Below are 24,645 nucleotides of genomic sequence, written 5' to 3'. Positions count from 1 at the left end.
GGCTCTCAGTCGTAGGGGTGGGGCTTAGTGTGGGGACGTCAAGGCAAGTTCTATCGTAGAAAAGAGTATGGAATGAAGAGGATGTTCCAGGGCTCCCTCTGTCCTCCACAGAAGCCAACAGGTTCCTTCTTCCATCTCAGCTTTTCTTTCTTTCCTTCCCCCTTTTCATCCTCTAGGCTGAGAGGAATCCGTCCCATCCTTCAAAAACAGCACCAAGTTCCTCCCCACCTCCTGACATCTCTGCGATCCTAACCGCCTAACCTCAACTCCATCTGCTCAACTTCACCCTCCTTCAAGGTCAGATAAATGCTCCTTGATGGAATCTTCCCAGCCCCAGCTGTCTGCACTCCCTTATACTGACTCTGAATCTCTTATGTACTGATCACTGATCGTGGGGTCTTTGTCTGCAGCTCTACCAACTAAAAGCCCTCAAGGACGATGACTGTGCCATATATTCAGTCCCCCAACTCCACCAATCCCATTATCTAGCCAGAGCCTTGAACCCAATCAGTGCCTGGCACATGTGATGTCTCCTTCTGCCACCAACTCGCACCCTACCTGTCATCCAGCTTTGTCTGGCTGTTTGTTTGGGTCCTCCTATCTTGCAACAATTTTGAGGGTATAACATCCCCACAATTGTGACTTATAAATCTACATGTATGTGCCGGACATTTTACATCTTCTTCTGGGCTCAGCACAGCAGGTGCTAAATCAGTGCCTGCGGTCTCTCGACACCCCCGGGACGCTCCCAGTTGGAGAGGGTGGTGGGGAGGCACTGCACACAGAGCTGGAAGGGGCAAGGGACTGACCGTCAAGATCAACAACTCTGTCTGTAAACCAACTGTGTCTTTCCAAAAAGTCTGGACAATTTTTAGAAATGAAAATTCAGGTACAAATTATATACAGAGGGGCCCAGCATACCTAAAACTGGGTGCATTTAGTGCTACGTTAAGAAAACCAGAAGGAAAGGTACTTGGGGGTGTCAGGTCCCAGAAACTTGTGATCAAACGCAGACCCCGAAGAAGCCACTGCAGAGCCATGGCCTTTTGCGACAGTATAGAGGATCTGGACATGCTGACTGCTCTAACAACTCAAGAAGGGATGTTTATTCTAGTCACCATCCATCACTCCTGGTGCATTTACGGGGGAGCTACGACACTGACTAAGGGTTTGCTTCTTACATTTCATCTTAATAATGTAAGATTCCTCCACCCAATCGCCATGGTTTCTAACCAACTCTTCACCTCTCTGCCCGCCCTCCAATCACAGTGCCTCTCTCTCATTTTACCCTCACTGACTGCTACCCTCGCAGGCCCCTCTCTCAGCGACAAAAGGAACTTGTGAGCCCCAAATCTGATGATCTGTGTATAAAAGTCTAATGAGAAGGTCTACTTTAAAAACAGCACAGATTATACTTTCTAGCTTTCCTTTGCATGAATTCATGATTCTTGGCTGGCAAAACTGAGCAGAGATGGGCTGCCTTTGAGATCTAGACTGGCAGTCAGAGGTAAGATCAAGAGCTAGCCTCAGGTTGTAAGGGAACACAGCAGAGTCTCCTTCATCCAGTAAGTCTCCTAACAAGAAAGCCAGCTGAATCAATGTGCTTAGTGCTACAGCTGATGCCCCCTGTTGCGAATGGGTAACAAGCAGTTCTCTGACTGGTGGTAGTGCCACAGACCACACTTGGGGGGCAGAACCTGCCCTTTTCTTCACGGAGTTCAGAGCAACTCAAAAGCTAAAGAGAGCACAGTGATCCTTCCCCTCCCCTCTGGGGAGGAATTTACACCACAATCAAACACTTGGACACGAGTAGCAACTAGACCTCCAGAGTACTGACAGGGCAGAGGAGACCCAGGTCCATCCTTCACAGCTGCTGCAGTGTGTGCCCAGCCCTGCCTGCATCTGCACCGTGTACGCCGCTTCTCTGTTATTTACATCATTTCCCAGAGGCCAGACCCACCATGTGGGTGCTGGAGGCCGGCCTCTATCACCGACTTTGAGATTTTATTCCTGAACAGCTCCTCTCTCCCTCTGTACAGGATTATCAGTGTTCCTCCCTTTGGGCCATTTCCATCAGTCTCTAAGATATTCTCAATAAAATTCTTTTAAATCAACATAACAGGGGCTTAACATTTCCTTGGGGTCTTGGAAGTTTCTGGCAATTTCATTGACTTTCTCTCTCCAGAAACCCCTCACACTCACAAAATTGTGCCCAAATCAGAATGATCGATGGACTGAAGGTTGACACCCTTAATCTAGGAAGCAGGAGGCAGGTAGCTGAAATCACAGGCTCTGACCAGGTGGCTCTGACAGGAGTCCAGGGGAGGCAGAATATGCCAGCCTTCCCTTTCTTCCCACATACTGTTTCCCTATCTAGTAGTGTCTTGTTTAATAAAATCACTGTCAAGTGGCATGACTCAGTTCCCCGACTCTCCTCCCACCAAAGCACCATACTGCCTTTGTAACCAGTAGATAAGATATAAGAAGAGACACGGCTCCTAAGAGAGGGCCCCCCTCCCTGCTCTCTCCTTTTGGCCTATGACGATGTGGTTTCCTACAACTGAATTCTGAGGCCAGGACCTCTCAAGTGGAACCAGTAGTCAAATCTGTATGATTTTTGTGTCTAGTTCCACCTGTCTGAAAAGACCAAGCAAGTCAGCCACATGCAGTAATACGTGTTACTCAGAAACATTTCTGACTCTGGAAATTTAAAATCATAAACCAGACTAAAGTGGGCCTCAGCGTCAGGAAGCATCATTATTTTGAAGAACGCTATTCTCACCATCCATCAATGGTTGTCTCCTGACAGACAGTGGGCTCCCGGAAGGAGACTCTTCCTATTAGTGGACCTCTTGCCAGGATATGGCACAGGACGAGGGGCAACGTTTGTGGAATAGTTGCAAATGGGAAACAAGAGAAGTGACCCAAGTCCAGTTTCCTTTTGCTGTCTGGTTTCACCCTCATCTGCAGATCGGAAGAAGCCTGTATCAATAATGTGCCTTTTGTCATTGACCATGGCAGCCAGATTACCTACCCATTTCTGGCAGGGATTATTTGGGTAGCATTTGACCCAAGTGATAACCCAAAGTGCCAACTTTTGGTAGAAACTATGCCTGACAGCTTTCTAACTAGCAAAAGCCTTTCCAAAGGTAAGTGGGGAATAAAGGAAGATGTGCTCCACTCTGCTTTACCCAGACACCCAGATTTTGTCTTACCTCACTTTCCATATTTATTTTATGAAACAATCGAAACCCTGCCACCCTGTGTCCCCTAATACCTCCTCTCATGCAGTGAGATGGCAGTGAGATGGCCTCTTCTATCACGGAGGCTCCCAGCATGGGGTTTCCCTCTGTCCCCCTCCCACCTCCCTCCTGGCTAGCAGAGGCTGAATCATCTCATCTCCCATGGCCTTGGGTCATTTCCCTCTAAATATGCTCTCTTAGGGAGCAGGTGATAGAAAAGCAGGTATTGTCTCAGGCCCAGAAGCTGCACTTCCGGGATCATCCCTTTATTCCTTTCTTCATTCCACCAATCTTACTGAGCTACCACCAGGAAGCAGGCATCATGTGAAGCACTGCAGAGTCAGAGACAGAAGACTCAGCCTGAGACCTCAAGCAGCTGCTCACCAGAGAACAGAGAGGCAGACATGGAGTCGTGTTGATAACGATGGTACATAGTACACCCCCAACAGATGCAGGAGCAGAGGAGACAGCTGGCTCTGGGTGGGCTGGTGAGGATGGTGTCTCAGAGGAGATATTTCCCACAGGTCTCAAGGATAACAAGGAAGAACCAGGGCTTCCAGACAGAGGTACAAGGGCAGGGAAAGGTCTAGCATGCCAACACTCAGGGATGGGGTGGGGAAGAAGAAATGGCAGGGAAGGCGTGGCAGGAAATGAGGCAGAAATAGACACAGGCCAGTGCTTCATTGAGGACTTTGAATATTCAACTAAGGAAATCTCTTGTGCTTTTTTAAGCAATAGGTGGCCAGTGCCAGAATCACTGCAAGAGTGATTTGGTCAGCTTTGGGCTAACAAAGGGAGTAGGGGGAAGGGCTGAGGCCAGAGGCAGGCAGGGACATCATTTTAAAGGCAGGCAGGCATAGTAGCTCAGGAGAGAGAAGGGCAGTGCAGGTCTGCATGCTGCAGAGGCGGCCACTGAAGCTCTGGCTTGTATGCACCTTACAAGGCAAGAAGAGGTCCAGGAGAGGGCTCTGGGAGACCTCGATGACAAAAGGACAGGATGGATCCCAACAAGAAGCCCAAGGTAAAGTTCTAAGGACAGTAATATTTGGTTCCAAGTATTATTTGCCATTAAAAAGAAATCTCCTAGAACAGATGTGGTCGTGAAGAACTGAAAGAAAACAGTATCAAATTTTCTCTCCAGCAGGTGGAACAGGTACTCTAGGAAGATCATGAAGAAGCGGTCCTCCTGCAACAGACCCTGGAGCAGGGAACGGAGCCCTCGAACGCAGGTGGGACGGGAGGACCCAGTGCCCATCCTGCATCAGCTCTGCACGGCAGCGTGAGGACAGCACCAAAATACTTTCTTCTTTCTCAAACCTAATTTCTACTTACTTTTTCCAGCCCAAGTAGCTAGGAGTGTAAATTAGTATATTTTCAGGATAGAATCAAGATCAAAACACTTTAAGGACTAAGATGGGAACAAAGTAGGTCTCACTGGAGAAGGCTGGTAACTGCAGCAAGCAGCCTGCCCTAGAACACAGCCTGGACGGAACGCCAGGTCAGTCACATCCCACAAAGGGGGAATCTCAGACAGACTAGGCTCTTCCTGCTCCACAGAAGGGCTCTCTATACCTGCTGTAGCCAGGACTTTGAAAAAGGCCCCTCTTAGTCACTCTTCCTCCTTGCACCAAGAGAACTTGTTGGAGAATTCCAGTAGCTGGAGGGAAAGGCTAGGAGAACGGGGCTGTGTCTCACCTAAACCAGGGCCTACCTTTGAAAACCCTACAGAGACCCGGTTGATCCCAAGTTGAAAGCATAACCTAGGCTGCAGCAGGTCAATGCCCAGCTGGTGGACTTTCCCTTTGGGAACCCACAACCAGCTAAATCACCTGCTTGCTTTTTCCAAATGCTTTTGCACTTCGGCTCCTAACCATCTTCCACTCTTGCCCGATCAGTGCTCCAAAACATCTCCTTCCATGCAATGAGATGGCCTCTTCCATGGCAGAGGCTCCCAGTGCTGGGCTTCCTCCCACTGTCCCCCTCCCACCTTCCTCCTGGCCAGCAGAGGCTGGGTCACCTCATCTCCCATGGCCTTGGGCATTTCCCTTTAAAGATGCTCTCTTAGGTGGCCCAGTTTCTCCATCAGGCTCCCTTATATAAGGAAATATAAGGAATCTGACCTTAATTTCTCAACTTTTTTTAACACTTCCCTCTCAAAATGCCTTCTCATCTACCAGTAAGGATTTCATCTTACCTCACTTTCTATATTTATGTTATGAAACAACCGAAACCCTGCCACCCTGTGTCCCATAACAGAGATGCTGACTCGGTGGAGAACCCTGCTGTGAGGGCCTCTGTTACAAAGCTCCTCCCATGAGACAAAGGCTCTCCTGAGATGAGGCTGGGGTCCCATGTGGCCACCTCCTCAGAATATTCCTCCTTCTGCAGCCTTAGCAACCTTGCTCCTCAGTCCGACTACCTCACTGACCAGGAGGTAGGAGGCCTCCCTGGCTTCTTTGTGAAAGACCACTTGCCTGAGCTGGGCTTGTGAACGCCAAAGAGAACAAGAAAAAAAGGGCAGAAAAATTTTAAGGAGAGCATTGCTTCTTGGTGAACTGATTCTCTCCCAATCATCCAGGCACATGGCAGAAACTCAGCCTCCCCTGGCCTGGGGGAATGCGGTGACAGCCTCTTCAAGTGTGGAGATGCTGCTGCTACTGTCTTAACAGTTCTCCCAATTGTTATGTGAGGTCTGCTGCTATGAAGATACCCTGCTGAGTAAAACTACAAGCAGCACAGTTTCTAGCGGAAATCAACTACTTAAAAACTCTGATCAGTACTGATTATAACTTAGCTACTCATTTCCCGTTGGTATCGCTCGTCTGTTCACACGCCACTGAAATCTCCTCCTAGGTTTGGAGATCTTCTGGGCGACTGTCAGCCTACTGGACGGTGTACTACTGGGCTGTCAATGCACCGGCCTGCTGAAGGGAATGAGCACACACATGCACACACACACACGTGCACACACACACTCACAGACATACACACACACCATGGGTGAGTGCGCTTTCTCTTCAGCCTGGAACAACTTTCAAATGCTTCAGAGCTTAATCACCTGGCAAGGAAAGACATGGCCCAGGTATATGGGAAATGTTCCACGGAGAGGTTCCATGTTGCATTTCTCAAATACCTTCGATATTCTTACTTTGCAACCTTTTCCATCAGTCCAGACAAATATTGTTCAAAGAAGTAAAGGTGAGAGGGAAGCAAACCAAAATCTCAAAGAAAATTAAGATGAATTTGGAAAAGGAGGAAATGTTTATGTATGTAGATATGGACAAGTCACAGGAGATAATAATATCTGGCCATGCATAAGGTGCCAGATTTGACCCCACTGCAATCACCCCAATCAATCACTTACAAATGTCCTTTCTTTTTGGTCCACAAAGATCTGATAAAGATTGCATAGAGATTAATTCAAATTAAAGAAAGGAACAGTTTGGAATTAGAATATCATGTAACCGTGGAGTATGTGAAACCATCCATTTCATAATCCATGTCTAACTTAATTAAATCAGTGTCGACAGATACCTTACACACAGATAACTAACTGGGTCACTGATCTTGGTCATCTCCAACTCTGAGAGTTTTTGGCTGTACTGGGGAAGAAACTGAGAGCCAAATATCCCACATTTCAGCTTGGTATGGCTCCTCTGTCTAGGGTTTTAGAATGAGGGAACATCCTTGCTTGATGATGATGAGGGTTAGGGTAGGGGTGGGTAGGAGCAGGGGTGGCCGACGGTCTGTAGAGCGTGGCGCTACACGCCAGGCGCTCTGTTAAGCAGTGCGTATATGGGAACTCTTCACTCCTCATGACAACCCCATGAAACAGCACTATTCGCATCCTCATTTTATGGGTGAGGAAGTCGAGGCACAGAGAAGTGAGGAACTTGTTTCAGCTATAAGTGCCAGAGCAGAGGTTTGAATCAAGTCCAGTTCCACAACTGTGCAATTTGACACCGATCTACACTGCCTCTTATCCGGCAGCCGCTGACAACTGGGGAACTGAATTCACTTCCTCCCAAAGGGGACACAACACGCTGAGTGTCCCCTTTGGGAGGGGACACTCAGCACAGCTGAACACTTTTCATGTTTTATTTTGTGTTAAAGTCAAGTGAAATTTTTCTAAATTAGCAAACAAAAGATGGTATGGCTGTGAAAGGTCTGCAGCTAGCATCAGAACTTTCCTCAAAGGGTAAAAAGGATGCTGCAGACCAAGCACAAACAAAACCAGTCTTTAGATATCTGCAAGTATAATCAGGGTCAAATTCTTTCTGATGAGTTAATGTTCAAACATCTTCTCCAGTGCTCAAGTAATGAGGCAGGTTTCCCTGACACAGCACGATACGTACTATTCTAAAAACAGAAAACTGGCTTTCAAAATAATCTCCAGTTTATAGATTCCCAATTCTATGTCCCTTCTTCTGTTTCTCAGAATTGTTTTTATGAGGTTTTGTTTCTGCAGATTCATTTTCCCATATGTACACACAGGCCTTAATCAGATTTTAATGTTCTCAGGTGGTAACCCAGTTAGCGGCCAGAACAATTTAGCCTAATTCAGTAACACAAGAGTAACAGGAAGCGGGTACTTCTCTAGGGTGACTCAGCAACAGAGTTTGAAAAGTGGGTTCTGCAACTCACCTTAGGCTTAAATGCAATGACTTTCAAAACCATCTCGACGGTGAACACCCCGGTGAAGACCATGTTCAGAATGTCCATGGCGTCATTGAACATCTTGGACTGCTCGTAGTGCTATGGATGAAGACAGAGGGATCGTTCTCAGAGCCTTGGCCATGATCTCACATGCTTGCACACGGAGGCTCCCAGCCCTCTGTGCCCCTGCGGGCATCCTCCACAGCCCAGCACCCTCGCCCGGCAATTCTGCGGGCATTGCAAGGTCACGTGGTGAACTCCCACAAAGTGCAGGGGGTCTGTGACAAGATGAGGATGATTGAATGATGAAGGGGGAAACATATCCATTTCCTCTGCTCAGGATAAAGGGAATTCACCCTTTCTTCTGGCAGGGCTTTATGTTCAGGGCCTTGACCAGAGCACAATGCAGATACCACCAAAATGTCTATGAATAAAGGTAGAATTTGGTTAGGGATAAATTTTATGCCACGTAGGTTTATGTTGAATAAAAGGCAGTGTTTTCCTGACTTTACACTTTTCCCTACATCAGCACACGGTCCTCTTCATTAAAAAAGAACTCTTAGATAAAGCAAAAGGCCAGAAAATTTATCCCTATCTTTAGACCTACTGTCCAGACAGCACTGAGAGCTGGTTTGATGTGCTGGAGTTCTTAAGGTCAGTGCAAAAGCTGGCTCTACACCTTGGTCTTTGCTTCCTGTTCTCATGCAGTATCTACTAGGCAATGTAATTTTTGAAAACGTTCACTGTTAATACCACACTATAATCTGACTTGGCCAATTAAAGTGAATTGCATTTTTTGCCCTCACTGAAATAAGAAGTAGCTGTAACTGACGTCAAACTTAACACTTCATCAACTGGAAAATTCCCCACTGCCATGCTGAGAGCCACTTAAGGACAGGAGTGTGACTTATGTTTTGTTTTCCAACATTGAGTGTTACTCTGTGACAAGCCTAGATCAAAGTGTCTGAGAGGGCTGGGGGCAGTGGCTCATGCCTGTAATCCCAGCACTTTGGGAGGCTGAGGCAGCAGATCACCTGAGGTCAGGAGTTCAAGACCAGCCTGGCCAACATGGTGAAACCCCGTCTCTACTAAAAATACAAAACTTAGCCAGGCATGGTGGCACATGCCTGTAATCTCAGCTACTCAGAAGGCTGAAGCATGAGAATTGCTTGAACCCAGGAGGCAGAGGCTGCAGTGAGCTGAGATCACACCACTGCACTGCAGCCTGGGCTACAGAGTAAGACTCAGTCTCAAAAACAAAAATAAACAAAAAATGAAAAACAAAGTGTCTGAGGGGAATTATCTATAGCACAAACCTTATCTCAAAGGTAGATGTGACATATTTCCCCATTTTACCAATAAAGAAAGCAAGGCCTGGGGAATTTAAGCAACTTTTCCCAAGTCACAGAAAAATCAGCGTAAAATCAGGATTGAAACAGCTGTCTGTCTCTGGAGCTATAGTCCTCAGCCACTACCTGGCCACAGGAGGCCCACGGTAACTGTTTCTAGAATTGAGCCCCACTGCCAGGCTCCGTGGAAATGTTACCTGCCATTGTGCTGTACAGATAATTTCTTCAACAAAAGAACGATCTGAAACTCCTACCGTGACAACTGTTAGCCAGAATGGAACTCTGGCCAACCTATAGCCCAGACTCATCAGAAAAATCAAACCCCTCCTGTGAGGGGCAGCATTCCACCCTCAGCATTTGGGGCACGGGGCTGTGCGGAATGCCCGGACCTGATCCCCACAGCTGTCTCCATTTTTACCTGCATGGCCAAGCAGAGTGTGTTGAGCATGATGAGGACAAACATCATGTATTCGAAAGGCGAAGAGTTCACCACGTACCAGAACTTGTACTGGTAGGGGTTTTTGGGGATGTATCTCCGCAAGGGACGTGCTTTCAAGGCGTATTCAACACACTGACGCTGCAACAGCAGAAAAGGGCAGAAACGGGGTTCTGAGCACTTCCAGGGAAGGAGGACCCCATGGTCATCTGCTCTGAAAGAGCTCACCCTGCAGCTCTTGGGAAGGGGCCATGGACAGTGGTGAAAATGATTATGAGTGACCCCCCTCCTGGCACCGGCACCACTCTTGAGTCACCGAGGGCCCTGCCTCCATTACCTTGTCTGACCCTCCCAGCAACCTCAGTGTAAGTTGGGTGCCTATCCACGTGGCTTCCATTTTGCTTACTAAAAACTGAGGCTCAGAGCTTTTAGCTGTTTCTCTTGAGGCCCTGCAGTGTATACACCAGCAGAGGAGTGAGGACTGGGTCTAGGCCTTGTCACTGCCTTTCCTCTATATCGTGCCTATGGAGGATCTATAGGTGGATCACGCCTACAGTTCCTGTGCTGTCCTCCAGGAAAGGAAGGAGTAACCTTCCTCCTGTGCTGTCCCCCAGGAAAGGAAGCCAAGTAACCACACGAACAGAAACTTACAGGAACTAGAGGGGCTGGCTCACTCCCTGAGACTAGTAGCCTCCTGGCTGCTCCCGGATGGATCCACACAAGATACCCCTCAGGAGCCAGAATATGTTAACAACAAACATCTTATGGGGTGCTGTCTACGTGTCCATCGGGGAGCTTCTGGGGCTGGGGAGCTTGTTGTGTTCATTTCAGATTTTCTAGGATGTGGTCAGTAGTGACAGCTGGATTGAACATAAGTCGGGGCCCAGCTGGAGTACTGTCTTTCTTACTTACTCTGGGCAGTAGAGCTGGTCCACCCTCTACAGCAGACCCAGAGGAAGCCTCTGGCCCCAAGAGCCCTCAGCTCAGCATCGAGACCCTAGACCTACTCTTCTACTTTGACTCTGGATGCAGACTTTGGACAAGCTCCTTGTGTGTGGGCCCCGGCGCCGCTCTGACCTCATGTGCTGACTCCAGGGACCCCCGATTCAAGCCTGCACTGGACCTCAGAGGCTGACACACTTACAGCGCTGACTGTGCATGGCTGGTCTGGGCCTTGCCCCAACACTCATCTTCCTTGGGTGAGCAGCCAGGCTAGACCTCTCCCGGACAGTCACTGGTGGAGTCTGCAGGGACACCCTGACAACTCAAAGGAAAATCTTCCTGCAAACCAAGCAAGCATGTCCTCGCATTTCCCGCAGTGGGCAGAGCCAGCTGTGCAACAGACTGTTTTGCCGTGCTAGGGCCACTTCCCCTCAGGAAGCCTAGGCTACAGATCATTCTTGCTCGTGATATCATCAAAACAGAGATGCTACTGATAGAGGACCTGGGGAGACTCCCAGAACAGAATCTCAATTTTGTTGACTCTTTCAGGGCTGAAAGGAATCTCTAAAGGGTAGTTCTTTAATGGCCTCGATTTAGAGATGAGGGATCAAGACCCCATGGGTTCACAATGCAGGTGCAGGAAGACAGCTCAGAGCACAGGGCTCCCTCCCCTTACCACATCACCAGAGCAAAAGGCTCCTACTTCTACCAGATTGGCTAATACATGGTGCCAGATCAAGAATGATGCCAGTACAATCTTAGTCCCAAATTCAAAGTTACTGACTCCCCTGGGGTGGTGTACGGTATTTCCCTCTAAGTCAGCAGTTCTCAACAAGGGGCAACTTTGCCCCCCAAAAGACATTTGGCAATGTCTGGAGGCATTTTGATTACTGCTACCAGGGGGCAGAGGAACCACTGGCATCTAAGAGGTAAAAGCCAGGGATGCTGCTAAACAGCCTAAAAAGCCCAGGAAACACAACCAAGAACCACCCAGCCTGAAATGCTAATAGCACCAAGGGTAATAAACTCCACCCTAACTGGCTTTAAAGACTCTCTCCCAGTATGGACTGTGAGTGTCTACATGAGTGGCCACAGCACCCCAACTAAGATTCTGAGCCATCACTAGTGGGTCATGACCACGGTAGGTGGCGTAAGCACTCTCTGATTTCATACCACCAGGTCTGGGGATGGATTTCATGATTACAAGTCTCATATGTATCTGGAAACCTAACACTCAGTAGCGATGACTCAGACAGGCTGAGGGTGTGCTCAGAACAGGGCCACAGCCCCAGGGAGAGACAGTATGTGGGCACCCTTCTCTGGGCATGGGGTAAATCAGTCAAAAAAGAAGGTCCTCCGCTCCTGATCAAGGGACAGAAGCCCAAACAGTGTGTGACTTTAACCTGATTTTTGTCCAGCTCACAGTTCTTATACTCTTTTTCTCCTTGCTCCTGAAATGTCACGATGACAAAGCCCACAAAGATGTTCATCATGAAGAAGGCCACAATGATGATGTAGATGATGAAGAAGATGGAGATCTCCACGCGGTGGTTGTAGACTGGGCCGACGTTCTCACCATTCGAGTCGATGGCCTTATACAGCAACCTAGAGACAGAAAAACTAAGTGAGGACCTGCCAAGCCCCTCAGCCCAAGAGGCCCAGTCCACTGCCTTCCCAGGTCCTTCCTCTCCTGAACTCCTCTCAGGAGCACTCACTGGGCACCCACCCCAGGGCCACTGGACATAGCCAGGTCTCTCCCTCAGCCTCAGACCCAGATGGCCAGCACTGAGAGGAGGGGGCACCTGGGATATCATCATCGAGGGACTCTGCTGGGGACCTGAAAATTCAAAGATTTCACAAATATTCTAAAATGCCTCTTTCTATTCAGAGAGGAAGAGTATCGCATGTAAGACACTGGAGGAAGTGAAAACTACAGACACTGGCAAGTTAATAAGTGACCAACCAGAGTATTTCCAAAGAACTAAGGGTGCTTCCCCAGATGGAGATAAGAGCTAAAATTAAAGATATGCCTATCGGAACTCTGAACAGGAAAAGGGGGATTACTGTCACACCCTCAAGGTCCACTGATAAGCCCCATTCTGATGAAGATTCAACACTTCTGCAGGCCCAGCCCATGTGCAGACTAGACACTTTCACAGCCTCTCCCTTAATCCTTACATCCATCTGAGATGGCAGACTTTACTGTCATCCCCATCATACAAATATTCAGGGAGGGATCAAAGTGCCACCATCACACTCCTTGGGGGCTGAGCCAGGAGCTGAGCCAGTTCCTCCAAGCCCCAGGTCCCAGGTTTGCTCCTTTCTCCTCAGCTCCCATCATGAGTTGCTCAAACACAGTGTTCAAAGCCTGACACTATAGCCAGTGCCGGCACACAGTGAAGGGCCTTACTCCATGCCTCTGTTCTCCCAGATTAAATCCCTAATAGACAAGCCCCATCTGACTGTCTATCCCACAGGAGCTCCTGAAAACCTCTCTGACTCTTATACACACCCCAAGAGCTCTGCTGGCCTGCAAGGCCCAGCCTGTCAGCCTCCTGCAGCTCATCTATGCAGGGGGACCGGGCATCCAGGACTCTAGGCGTGTTTGCACACTGATGGCAGGAGTTGGGGGTGGGAGCTACAGAAGCAGAGAGCAACAGGAAGGTGCAGAGGATTCTCCCTTTTGAATTTGACCTTCTCCTTACCCACTCTTTTTATTTTACTCATCAACATCCTAGCCACTCTTCAGGACCCTGTTCTGCACATCTAGAACACACCAGACCTCCTGCCTGGTTTGACCACTTGACACTGATTAGATTTGGGCATGAGGGGAGGAAACATGTTTAGACACTGTTTCCTCCACAGTGCCTAACACGGCATGTTGCATGGAGCTGGTATCTAACCACGCAGTCAGCCAGAGCCCAGACTGACATCTCTAATGAGTGGGGAGACACACGCCTCTGTGCAGCATGGTCTGTAAGTGAGCGAGTGAGTGACTCCATAAAATAGACGGCACAACAGCAACTGTCCGCACCTGGCACATATTAGTACGAAGAGGAAGGAGGGAAGGAAGGAGGGAGGGAAGGGTTTAGGACACCATCCAGACCCTCTTTGGGAGCAGCAGATGGCAGCTTTCTTGACATGGCTACCAGTGGGAATTCACAAGACTGAGGCCTCTCACGTCTCCCTGCTCCCACCCAGAGATGCTGCCTGGCACCTCTACTATCCCCTCTTCACCAATCATCTGCCTATGCAGAAAGAGGCCCCGTGGGTCAACAAGTGATTAAGAAGTGGCCCAAGGTTAAAAAGCCACAGGGCAAGCCTGCGACACTGGAGAACAGAAATGGGACTGACTCCAGGAGAGAGGGCTCAGCCCGGGGCACGCAGGCCCCTCCCGAGAAGACTGCATGCTCCCTGTACTTACGCAGGCCAGCCCTCAAACGTGGAGACCGTGAAGAGCGCCATCATAGCAGAGAGGACGTTGTCAAAGTTGAAATCACTGTTTTGCCAGATTCGCTCACGGACCACAGGGCTGTCAACATCCCCATCCTTGTAGAGGATGAAAAGACCCCTGGAGAGGAAAACAGGTGTGGGTCGTCTGGCTTCACACATGACAGGTGGAAGCGGCATAAAGTTGGTCACACTGCCCCGATCCCAACTCGAGGCAGGTCACACTTAGTCCGCCAGCCATTCACACAGCTGAGCGTAACACTGGTGCCGTTTCTCCTCTCCTTGCCCTGCATTTAATCTACTTTGTGGCTCAAATAACCATTGAATAATTACCAGTGCAATGTGTATTCTCCAGAGCAGCCAGCTGGACACCGGGCATCCATTCATTGGTTGATAAAAACCACAGCATGGTGACTGCATCTCATACACAATGGGCTTGGGCATGCTCTGAAGGATCTAAGCTCGGCCACAGAGAACTCTGTAAGTTCTGGGAAACAAGCCCATGTATATTCTTCCTGCATTTTAGTTTTAATCAAATCCCTTTCTCTTCTTACTAATGACACTCCCAATTTTCTTTCCAAAAGAATTTCATTATTTCTGGCAAATTATTTCTCACAGAACTTCATTTCTGGAAGGAACCCAAGAGATAAAGCACAATGTCTTTATTTTACAAATGAAGACACAGAGGCTTTGAGAGAAAGGACAGGGTCCTCACGCCACTGCTAGGCTGCTCACCTCCAGGGCCGCCATGCACCCCACAGCCTGTGTGAATGGTGCCTCTGGAGGTGCAGAGACACAGCCAAATTGCAATTGGTGCTCTCTGACTGCACTCTCCGCTTAAAAGAAACCCCAAACCAGTGTAAGCACACAGTTGGCCAGAGCCCAGTCAGTTACATCTCCAATGGGTGGGGAGACACAGGCCTCTGCAGAGCCTGAACCTTTAGGCAATGGCTTCCATGAATGCCTTCATGGTCACTGGACATTCTGGAATGGGAGGCATGAGTATTTCCCACCTTGTCTCTCCTCTGCCAGTTCTTGTCTATGGAAGTATGGCCAAGATGTAGGTAATAGGAGCCAGGAGAAAGGAAGTCTGGAAAATGCATGGGAAGAGGGACCCAGCTCCCAAACACCAGGGATTTCAGTTTAAAGTTCTGATTTGGGGGAAATCATCCATGTGGCTGTCATGGAAGCTATTTGGGGCATTTCATAATTGTCATTTAAGGGTTCCCGCAACTCCCACCATTTATACATTCTCTACCACAAAAGCAATCTATCCCTTCTTTTGGGATGACAAAAAGTTTGGAATTAGATAGAGGTGTGGGTTGTACAAAAATGCCACTGATACTCTATGCTGAGGAACTGTACGCTGAAAATGGTTGATTTTTATGTTATGTGAATTTCACCTCAATGAAAAACGAACACCATCTATCCACCCACAGGCTGAGCACATAGTCCTGTTTTATTTCATGAGAAAAGCTTCTGAAGTGCCAACATGTGTGAATCCTTGAAATCTTCTATTTGCTCTTCTAAGTTCATCACTCCACTCTCAGGGCGCTCACCTGCATTCTTCAGGGTTACTTTTGGCTTCATCTGTACAGCGATAGAACTTCCCCTGGGTAGAGAACAGACAGGCAGTCAAGTCAATGCAGCTTCTGCTTAAAGAAATCCACCTGGGCTTTCTGCTCAGAGGCAGTTCCTCTACCTTGAACAACTGGACCCCGATACAGGCAAACATGAACTGGAGGAGGGTGGTGACGATCATGATGTTGCCGATGGTCCGGATGGCCACGAAGACGCACTGGACCACGTGCTGCGGAGAGGGCAGAGGGGCGTGACTCTCCTTCGTGATTTTGGCCTTGAGGTGAGCTAACAGCAGCCAAGAGTTTCTATATTGGCTGGGTGCAGCGGCTCACACCTGGAATTCCAGCACTTTGGGAGGCTGAGGCGGGTGCATCACTTGAGGTCAGGAGTTTGAGACCAGCCTGGCCAACATGGTGAAAACCCACCTCTACTAAAAACACAAAAATAAGCCAGGTGTGGTGACAGGTGCCTGTTACCCCAGCTACTTGGGAGGCTGAGACAGAGGAATTGCTTGAACCCAGGACGTGGAGGTTGCAGTGAGCCAAGATCACGCCACTGCACTCCAGCCCAGGTGACAGAGCAAGACTCCATTTCAAAAAAAAAAGAAAAAGAAATGCTACAGGTACATGTGCAGTGCTGCCTAGCACATGGACCCAAAGGGTCCCCACTTTATAAATGACTGAGGGAAAAAGAAACCCAGTAGCCTTTTATATACAGTCTGCATGAAAACTGAAAAACTAAACACAAAGAACTACCAATAAAAAGGTAATAAATGAACAATAATTATAAAGAAAAATATCTTCAATTACCAAAAATAAAGAAAATAAATCATAATTTAAAAAATGCCATTAGCACTTGGCACAGGTGGCTGAATCGGTTAGAAAGGTCCTTAAAACCCACTTTAAAAATCCATCAGGCCTCAGCTCATCTTTGCCCAGAAGAGCCAGTAATTACAGCCAACCCCAACCCAAGCCAGCCCAGCCTGGAGGAGAGGAATCAAAACCTTAAGTCCTTTTGCTCTGTTGATGGCCCTGAGGGGCCTCAGGACCCTTAAGACCCTCAGAATCTTCACAACGGAGATGGCACTGGATCTAAGGAAGGAGCAGAAAGACGGCAGGCAGAGCGTGTTATAAAGAGGCAGGATGCCTTTAGATTCACCATTTCACTGGACCTTCGCTTTAGTATCCCTTCACGGTTAGCACGGGATCCATGTGGTACTGAGCTGCTCTCTCTCCACAACTCACAGGCAATCTCTCCTCCCCACCCACACTAGGCCGCACCTCCCAAGCTCAGCCTGTGGCACTCACAAAGGCTCTGACAGGTGCACAGCTGACCTAGGCAGAGACACTACTCATGAACTCGCTTTGTTCTTTCCACTCACTATAAATGCGAGGTAGTTGGCTTTTAGGCTTCACATACTGTTTGTTCTTTTTTAAGGCTGGAGGCCTGCTGCAGCACTTTGGCACCAGGGCTTCTCTGGCCTTCAAGGAGCTCAGAGTCTGGTGGAGAGATGGGCAATCCCAATTCAGTGTGGCACATGACGTGGTAAATGCAGTGTGCTCAGCCAGGGGAGCACAACCTGTGGGGGCAGTGGGGGAAGCCTAGGAAGGACTCTGGGGTGGGGCAGGTGAGTCCCAAAGGAGGAGCAGGGGTTAGCTAGGATAGATAATAGGGAGGGGGCTCCCGTGTGAGGGAGCAGCACGTACAAGGATGCGACACAAGAGAATGCAGCTTTCTGTTGCACCCCAGATGGCTGAGTGTGGCCAGAGCACATACTCAGGAAGAAGTGGGCAAGGCTGCAGCTGGACGGAACATGAACAGCCTGGGTGCTCACAGGAGCTACAAAGATGTTAATGCAAATAGCCCTCTAAGTTATGACCACAGGGCTCCCTCAGTGAGAGGCGAGGAGGGTAACACAGAGGGCTGTTTCAGGCAGAGGCTCTTGGTCTTCCAAGGAAGGTAGGTCTTTTCTACTTCCCTTTAGCTTAGAGGGCATGTGTGTGCAGGTGTGCTCACATGGGGGATATTCTATGTTCAGCACCTGAACAGAAGTGCTCACAGGTCAGTAGGAAAGCGAGGCCACACCTGATGCTCTATTGGGGTCTCTACCCCACACCTCTGGGGACAGCAGGCAATACTCAGCAATGGCTGTCCCCACCAGAAATCCCCAAATGCCATGGAAAAGACCTAGGGCCCTGACTTTCAGCATTGGCTTCCAGAGGCCAGCTAAAAGGTCCTAGCAGGTTCGATGTCGTGAAAATCAAAGGAAGTTCTCGACCCAAGCTGGAAGGACTGAGAGGTCACCTGGCCCCAGTCCCTCCTATATAAAAGGGGAACAGGGTTCCTGAGAAAGGGTACCCTCAAGGCCCTGGGATCAGCCTTTGGAGGAACCAGAACTAGAACCTGGCTTACCTCCCTCCTAGTCAAGACTTCTTTCACCTCAGTTGAAAGCAAATTTCACAGAGAGTAATAAGCTCAACCTAGCAGCAGGGACAGACACACACACACACACACACACACACACAAAATAAAACAAAAAACAAAACAAGAAAACATGATTGTCCCAATGCTTTGTGAAATGGGAGCAAATTAAATAAACCTATATAACTAAATATAATCATGAAAATGATGCCCAGCCTTTATCAATTATGTTGAAAGTCCATACATACAGCATTCAGCCCAACAGCTCTGGGTACACACCCCAGAATACTTACTGAATCCCAAATGACACCAGAGACACCCCAACCACCAACATATCCAACAAATTGAAGTAGTTCCTGCAGAAGGCCCCTTTGTGGAGGAAAGCTCCAAAAGTTGTCATCTAGAAGCAGAATCATGGGTGATTTACCATTTTTTGTCTCCAGAGGAAAAGAAACCTGGGCTCTTTACAAAATCCTGAGGAAGGTATGACTTCACTGACAAGTGCACATTAGGAATCAAGTGTAAACCAATGGGCTGAGCCACTGGATAATTTATTCAAACAAAAATTAAAAAGGGGCAGCTTATTTTGGATACATTTTAAAAGACACAACCAATTTAGCCTTTCTTACAGAGAACATAGGTTTCAAATATGAATACACTGTTGGCATGTCCAAAGAGCCTGTCTCAAGAAAGGCTCCACATGACTACATTCGTCAAAAGGTTCAGAGCTGCCCAGATGGCCCATTTCCTCACAAAGCACTGGTTCTGGCCTCTCTGAGGCCCTGGTAGAGCCTACCTTGTTTCAATGAAGCCTTCCCAGTGTGGGGGTGAATTCAGGGCTCCCGGCCTCTAGGTACCTACATCACTTTTACACGTAGATCCCTTATTGTTCCTAATGGTCTTTAACGACACATCCATCTTAAACAGCTCCTCAAAGTCTGATTACATGTGCCTGGTGTGGTCAGGAGGCCAGGCAGCATCTCCCCTGAGCTAGTCTCACAGCTCTGTGCTCACCTGCCACATGCATCTGCAGCACTTACTGTGGGTGCGCCAGTGAGATTTCTATTGGTGACGGAAAAAGAGTTTAGTTTCCCAACATAAAAACAGCAAAATACATAGAGCTCACTATTTATTTTGAAACAAGAAAGGTTGGAGAAGGCTCAGATAAGTACAGTATGAGAGAGGTGGGGGTGGAAAACACTACATTGAACCATATGAAATCGCCAGTATTCAACCCCTTTTGACCTACAAAAATGGCATTTTCACAGGGCTTAACCAAATAACCAAAGAGCCTTCCAAATCTCCCCAAGGCCACCAGGAGCCATCATCTCAGATGGTAGACACTTCTTGGTGAGTCTCCATTTTCTGAATCCTTCTTGTTTTAGCTTATTTTCCATTCTCTAAAATACCTTCAAAATGAAGCATGACTCAGAAGATTTAAGTCAGTGAAGCAGTTCTTCAGAAATTAAAAAGTGACAATCATTTTTTTCCTTTTAAATAATCCTGTGTCTAAGTTTCCCCAAAGCCTATGAGTAACTACATTCATTTAACAACCTAAAAATGTGGAAAGTAAAATAAAACCTCAATTAACCAGGCTAACAGACTAAGCAGAACATTTCCCCCATTCACACTGAAAGGAAGTCAAATTCTAAAACTAAGAGCTGAGGCAGAAGCCGAGCCAGTGAGTGTTCCGGCAGTGCCCCTCCGACCCCCAGCACTGCGCATTCTGCATCCACAGGCCCTCCCATGGAGGCCCTGTCAACAAGAGCTGGTCACTGCCCACTGCACGCCTCTGACTTAGGAGAACTGTCAACCAGACTCATCGGATTAAAGGCAGGAAAATGAACTCAAATTTTTAGAAGATTTTTTAGAAAGGTGTAAACAGAAGTTGGTTGGCTTCATGCTGTTTCATGAACCAAAAAATGAAACACCAACCTCAAAAAACTAACATTCCCTGACGACATTAATTGAGGTTTCATTTTACGTATGATTTTGTAAAGAGCCCAAGTTCCACAGTAGTCCAAGACAAAATACATTGTGCCTGAGTTGCACACACAAAAATCCCCCAATGGCTTAAAACCGCGGTTGAAAGTCTTCATTTCCCAGCTTGTTTCCCTGCTAGGAGACGGCTGCCCTGACAGTTCTCATGGGCCTTGTTCTCCCAGAACCACAATGAGCCATGCCCTGTGGTCCTTGGCCAGTTTTAGAAAGGCTCTTGGAGCTCTGCTGTGGTCTCCAGCACTTTAAGCACATAAGGAATGGGCTCCCCAGGGAGCAGCGTTCAGTCAGTACACAAACCACATGCAGCAATGGCAACTGTTAGCTCATGCATGGGCAGTACATTTAGGTCACCCCGGCCAAAGGGCCCTCCTCTTGTGTAAATGTAAGCCCATCCATTAAAACAGACAGAAAATACCTTAACACAAATAGACCAAAGTCATCTTGCAAATCCTATTGCAAGAAAATAGTGTGTTACTATTTTAGGCTCCCAAAAGCATAATGCAGTCAGAGAAATGAAAAGAGAGACATCCTCTTCATAGGATAAATGCTTTTCCTCTGACTCTGATGTCAGAAATGGTGGAAAAAAGTTCACACAAAGTGATATATCTGTTATCAGTGAACAAATTCCAGAGGGTATTTTTTTTAAAGGAGCAAACTATAATTCTCAACCACTATCATAAAGCCAAAGTAGCTCCTACATGCATTCAAAGGTTAAAAAGAAAGAGCAAAAACAAGTTGAAATGGTCACAGGAAAAAAAAATCCTTTGTTTTAAAAAACCAAAAAAACTTAGCTCAACCACAAAAGACAAAAAAAAAAAAAAAAAAAAAAAATGTCAAAAGCACTTCACGCTTCTGTCCTGTGTCTCACACACAGGAGCAGCCCTTAAACACACTGTCAGGTAACCTGTTACCTTTAAAATGATCTCAAATGCAAAAGTACCAGTGAAGACATAGTCTGCGTAACCTAGCATCTGGAAGGCAAACAAAGAAGTGCAACTATTATTGCTACAGCTGCTGTGGAGTATGTGAAGATCAAGGAAAAAGCCATTACCTTCAACAGGATCTCAACAGTAAAGATGGCTGTGAAGGCATAGTCAAAGTAACCCAGTATCTGCAAGGCACAACATGTGGGAGTGAGAAAAGGCATTCAGACAAACTCTGACAACTGCATGCTCACGGGCAGAAACCCCCCATGCAGTCAGAGGCCCATCCTCCCAGGAAAACCCTGCCATTGTGGAGGTAAGTGCAGAGCCGCTGGTAAATGCCCACTCTGGTCAATGACATCATTCCCAAAGAGCGTTTGAGAATCCCAACCTCCTTTAACCACTCACCCCGACTTGCTTCCCAGTCTTGTGTCTTGGACAGGCAGAGAGGCTGATTTCTAAGAGTGCTTTGTTAACAAGCTTTTCTCATCAGAGAGCATTACATCTACAAATGACTTGTGGCACCAGGTAAATTAAAGGCTTATACACATTTTGGATTTTAAATCACATTTCTGGCTGAAGTATGTTGCCCTCCATCTGAACATCCAATGGGTGGAGAAGCATAATGATGGCAGTGACATCTATCAGAGCCATAACTTCCACATGTCCCCTTGAATTCCAGCCTGTGCAATCAGGGTGTCATCACCCTTCCCCACCCATGCGCTAAGTCTGCAAGGGAGGGTTTTACAGACTGCCTTCCTCCTGCCTATTGTTCTGCATCTAACACTGCTCTCTCTAAACTCAGGTGTTTTTTTAAACCTTGCTGGACCTACTCAAATAACAGACTGACTTGGCCTTTGAATTTTTAGTCCAGGCAACTCTATCTGCATTTGTGCCAATACCATCTATTATCCCATCAACCAAGGCCTGCTAGCCCTTTCTGGGGTCCCTACTTCTCCTCAGAGCTGCGGAGGCAAGTGGGCCAGCAGCAAGAAGTCTGACCACCAAGAAAGCTACTCACAGGAAGCTTCTGACCACAGCACCCTTATCTGCAAAGGTGAGCTGGTCTTGGGCATTAACCTTCATGACAACTATGATCTATGGTTTTGAAAGAACTGAAGAGAGCAGAGCTGGAAGGGACTGTGGAGACCACCCAGGCCTAATCCTTTAACAGATATTAGAGGAGCTGGGAGCAGGGAATGGACAGGCCACACAGCCAATCACAGGCACTGCCAGGCAAGGAATAGGCCTGGGGGACATCAGTGGAGAGCCAAGGGGCTGAGCTATTGTAGGTATGGGAGTCACCTGGGGACTGTGTCACAATAAGGTGAGGACCTCTGCTTCAAGCCCAGTCTCTCTCTTCAGAGGGTATTCATTTACCAAACTGTTTTTGGTTTTGGACTTACACATTCTATGTGAGCACTCCTGTGTAACTGAGTTTCTTGGCCAGGCTATGAAAGGTATCTTCCAGGGCACTATCAGGCCTCTGCCACCTTCTCCTTACTCCTTTCTGGGTCACAGTGGGAATATTAACGTGGAAAGCATCTAGTAGCCCAGAAAGAAAACACACTAGCCTGCAAGTCTATGAGGTGACCTGGCGCCCAGGGCGGAAGTTGAGATTTAAGCTTTTTGTTCTCACTCTGCTTGCATTCTCTCTCTTTTTTAAACTAAGAATTCAGCTAAGGTTAAAAAACATACAAAACACTGCAGAATCTCAGAAGCGATATACATACACATATGTACATCTATTTAAGCAGAAAGATAACATTTTTGGTTTGGGTAAGGCAGCAGGGAAATAAACTTACGGAGAAGCAATTGTAATTAAAAATAAGACATGAAGCCCCCATGTAAATTAACCCCTTGTCAATGTGTATTCTAGACTAGCTCCTGACCTAGTTTGTCACCTAATGCTTTTTTTTTCCTCCCAAACACAGCCCTTGTGTATTTTTTTTATGATGGAATGAAATGACACAGAGGTCTTTCTTCTATTGGGGCATCTAGACCAACTCTCTAACAAAAACCCTAATCTGTGAGGACAGATCAAGAAAGGCCCAGTGCCTTCCTCTTCACACCGAAACTAACACGTACCATGGGGAAAGCACTTTTTCCCTTCACATCAGCGTGCGCGTTTCATACATCTGATAGATGGGGCTTGCCAGTCTCCAGAAATGGGAAGCAGCATCGCGAGGCTTGGATGTCCTGACAGAGTCCTAGGGGCACAGAGCTGCTGGTGTGTCTTAACACTAAAAATCTCTAACAATCTGATGCTCAGAGAAAGGCACCCACCAGCCTGCCAGGGACACCTGATGAGCTTGCACGCTCGCCGGCCTCCCTCTGCTGGTCGGGTTTCTTGGTAATAACCTGAAACTGCACAATAATATCTAGGATTGAGCATCAACGGGTTGCTGCTTCTAGCGGTCTTGCCTTTGAATGGTCCTCAGTGCTGAGTAAGCTGCACAGTTAAGGAGGGGCTGCTGAGGCAAGAACCAATTTAGGTGCAAGTTTCCTTCCAACATAGACATAGTGGGCGGGCACCATCCCTAAGTTACAAAACTGATGACTAACAGAAAACCCTTGAATTGCTCGTATTTTTGTTTGTTTGTCTGAGAAGGAGTTTCACTCTTGTCACTGAGGCTGGAGTGCAATGGCGAGATCTTGGCTCACTGCAACCTCCACCTCCCGAGTTCAAGCAATTCTCCTGCCTCAGTCTCCTGTGTAACTGGGATTATAGGTGCACACCACCACCCCCATCTAATTTTTGTATTTTTATTAGAGACGGAGTTTCACCATGTTGGCCAGGCTGCTCTTGAACTCCTGACCTCAAGTGATCCGCCTGACTCAGCCTCCCAAAGTGCTGGGATTACAGGTGTGAGCCAGCACGCCTGGCCCCCTCAGCTTATTTTCTTAGTATAGTCCATATCCATGAGGGAGTGTTCCCAGGACCCTCTCATACCCCAAAATCTCAAGTCTCTGATATAAAATGGTGTAGTGTTTGCATATAATCTATACACATCCTCCTGTAGACCTTAGATCATCTCTAGATTTCATGCCATGCAAATGCCTGTAATCCCAGCACTTTGGGAGGCTGAGGTGGGTGGATCACGAGGTCAAGAGATCGAGACCATCCTGGTCAACATGGTGAAACCCCGTCTCTACTAAAAATACAAAAAATTAGCTGGGCATGGTGGCGCGTGCCTGTAATCCCAGCTACTCAGGAGGCTGAGGCAGGAGAATTGCCTGAACCCAGGAGGCGGAGGTTGCGGTGAGCCGAGATCGCACCATTGCACTCCAGCCTGGGTAACAAGAGCGAAACTTCGTCTCAAAAAAAAAAAAAAAGAAAAAATCTGCACAAATTCACTACATTTTCTCCCCCACGTATATTTCTTTTCTTTTCTTTCTTTCTTTCTTTCTTTTTTTTTTTTTAATTAGACAGAGTATCACTTATTCTGTTGCCCAGGCTAGAGTACAGTGGTGTGATCTTGGCTCACTGCTGTAACCTCTGTCTCCAGGGTTCAAGTGATTCTTATGCCTCAGCCTCCCAAGTAGTTGGGACTACAGGTGTGCACCACCACACCTGGCTAATTTTTTTGTATTTTTAGTAGAGGTAGGGTTCCACCATGTTGGCCAGGCTGGTCTCAAACTCC

The 24,645-nt window shown here is 47.6% G+C and overlaps 1 protein-coding gene across 18 annotated transcripts in view; it reads right to left on the bottom strand.

Moving 5' to 3' along the window:
- Nucleotides 1-24,645, bottom strand: part of CACNA1D (calcium voltage-gated channel subunit alpha1 D) — a 319,931-nt gene that overhangs the window by 50,786 nt on the left and 244,500 nt on the right. For all 18 annotated transcript variants that reach the window (XM_012460740.3, XM_012460745.2, XM_012460736.2 and 15 more), the window contains 9 exons: nucleotides 21,130-21,189; nucleotides 18,371-18,477; nucleotides 16,660-16,747; nucleotides 15,778-15,885; nucleotides 15,635-15,687; nucleotides 14,050-14,196; nucleotides 12,029-12,230; nucleotides 9,666-9,824; nucleotides 7,887-7,997 (listed from right to left, as the gene is read on the bottom strand). In XM_012460740.3, coding sequence (XP_012316163.2) covers nucleotides 7,887-7,997; nucleotides 9,666-9,824; nucleotides 12,029-12,230; nucleotides 14,050-14,196; nucleotides 15,635-15,687; nucleotides 15,778-15,885; nucleotides 16,660-16,747; nucleotides 18,371-18,477; nucleotides 21,130-21,189 — 1,035 coding nt within the window. The remainder of the gene's footprint in view (nucleotides 1-7,886; nucleotides 7,998-9,665; nucleotides 9,825-12,028; nucleotides 12,231-14,049; nucleotides 14,197-15,634; nucleotides 15,688-15,777; nucleotides 15,886-16,659; nucleotides 16,748-18,370; nucleotides 18,478-21,129; nucleotides 21,190-24,645) is intronic.

The sequence above is a fragment of the Aotus nancymaae genome, unplaced genomic scaffold (assembly GCF_030222135.1).
Source record: "Aotus nancymaae isolate 86718 unplaced genomic scaffold, 86718_ANA_hifiasm-v0.15.2.pri h1tg000067l, whole genome shotgun sequence".
Lineage (NCBI taxonomy): Eukaryota > Metazoa > Chordata > Mammalia > Primates > Aotidae > Aotus > Aotus nancymaae.
The sequence above is the reverse complement of the archived record's forward strand: the minus strand, read 5'-3'. Positions and strand labels throughout refer to the sequence as shown.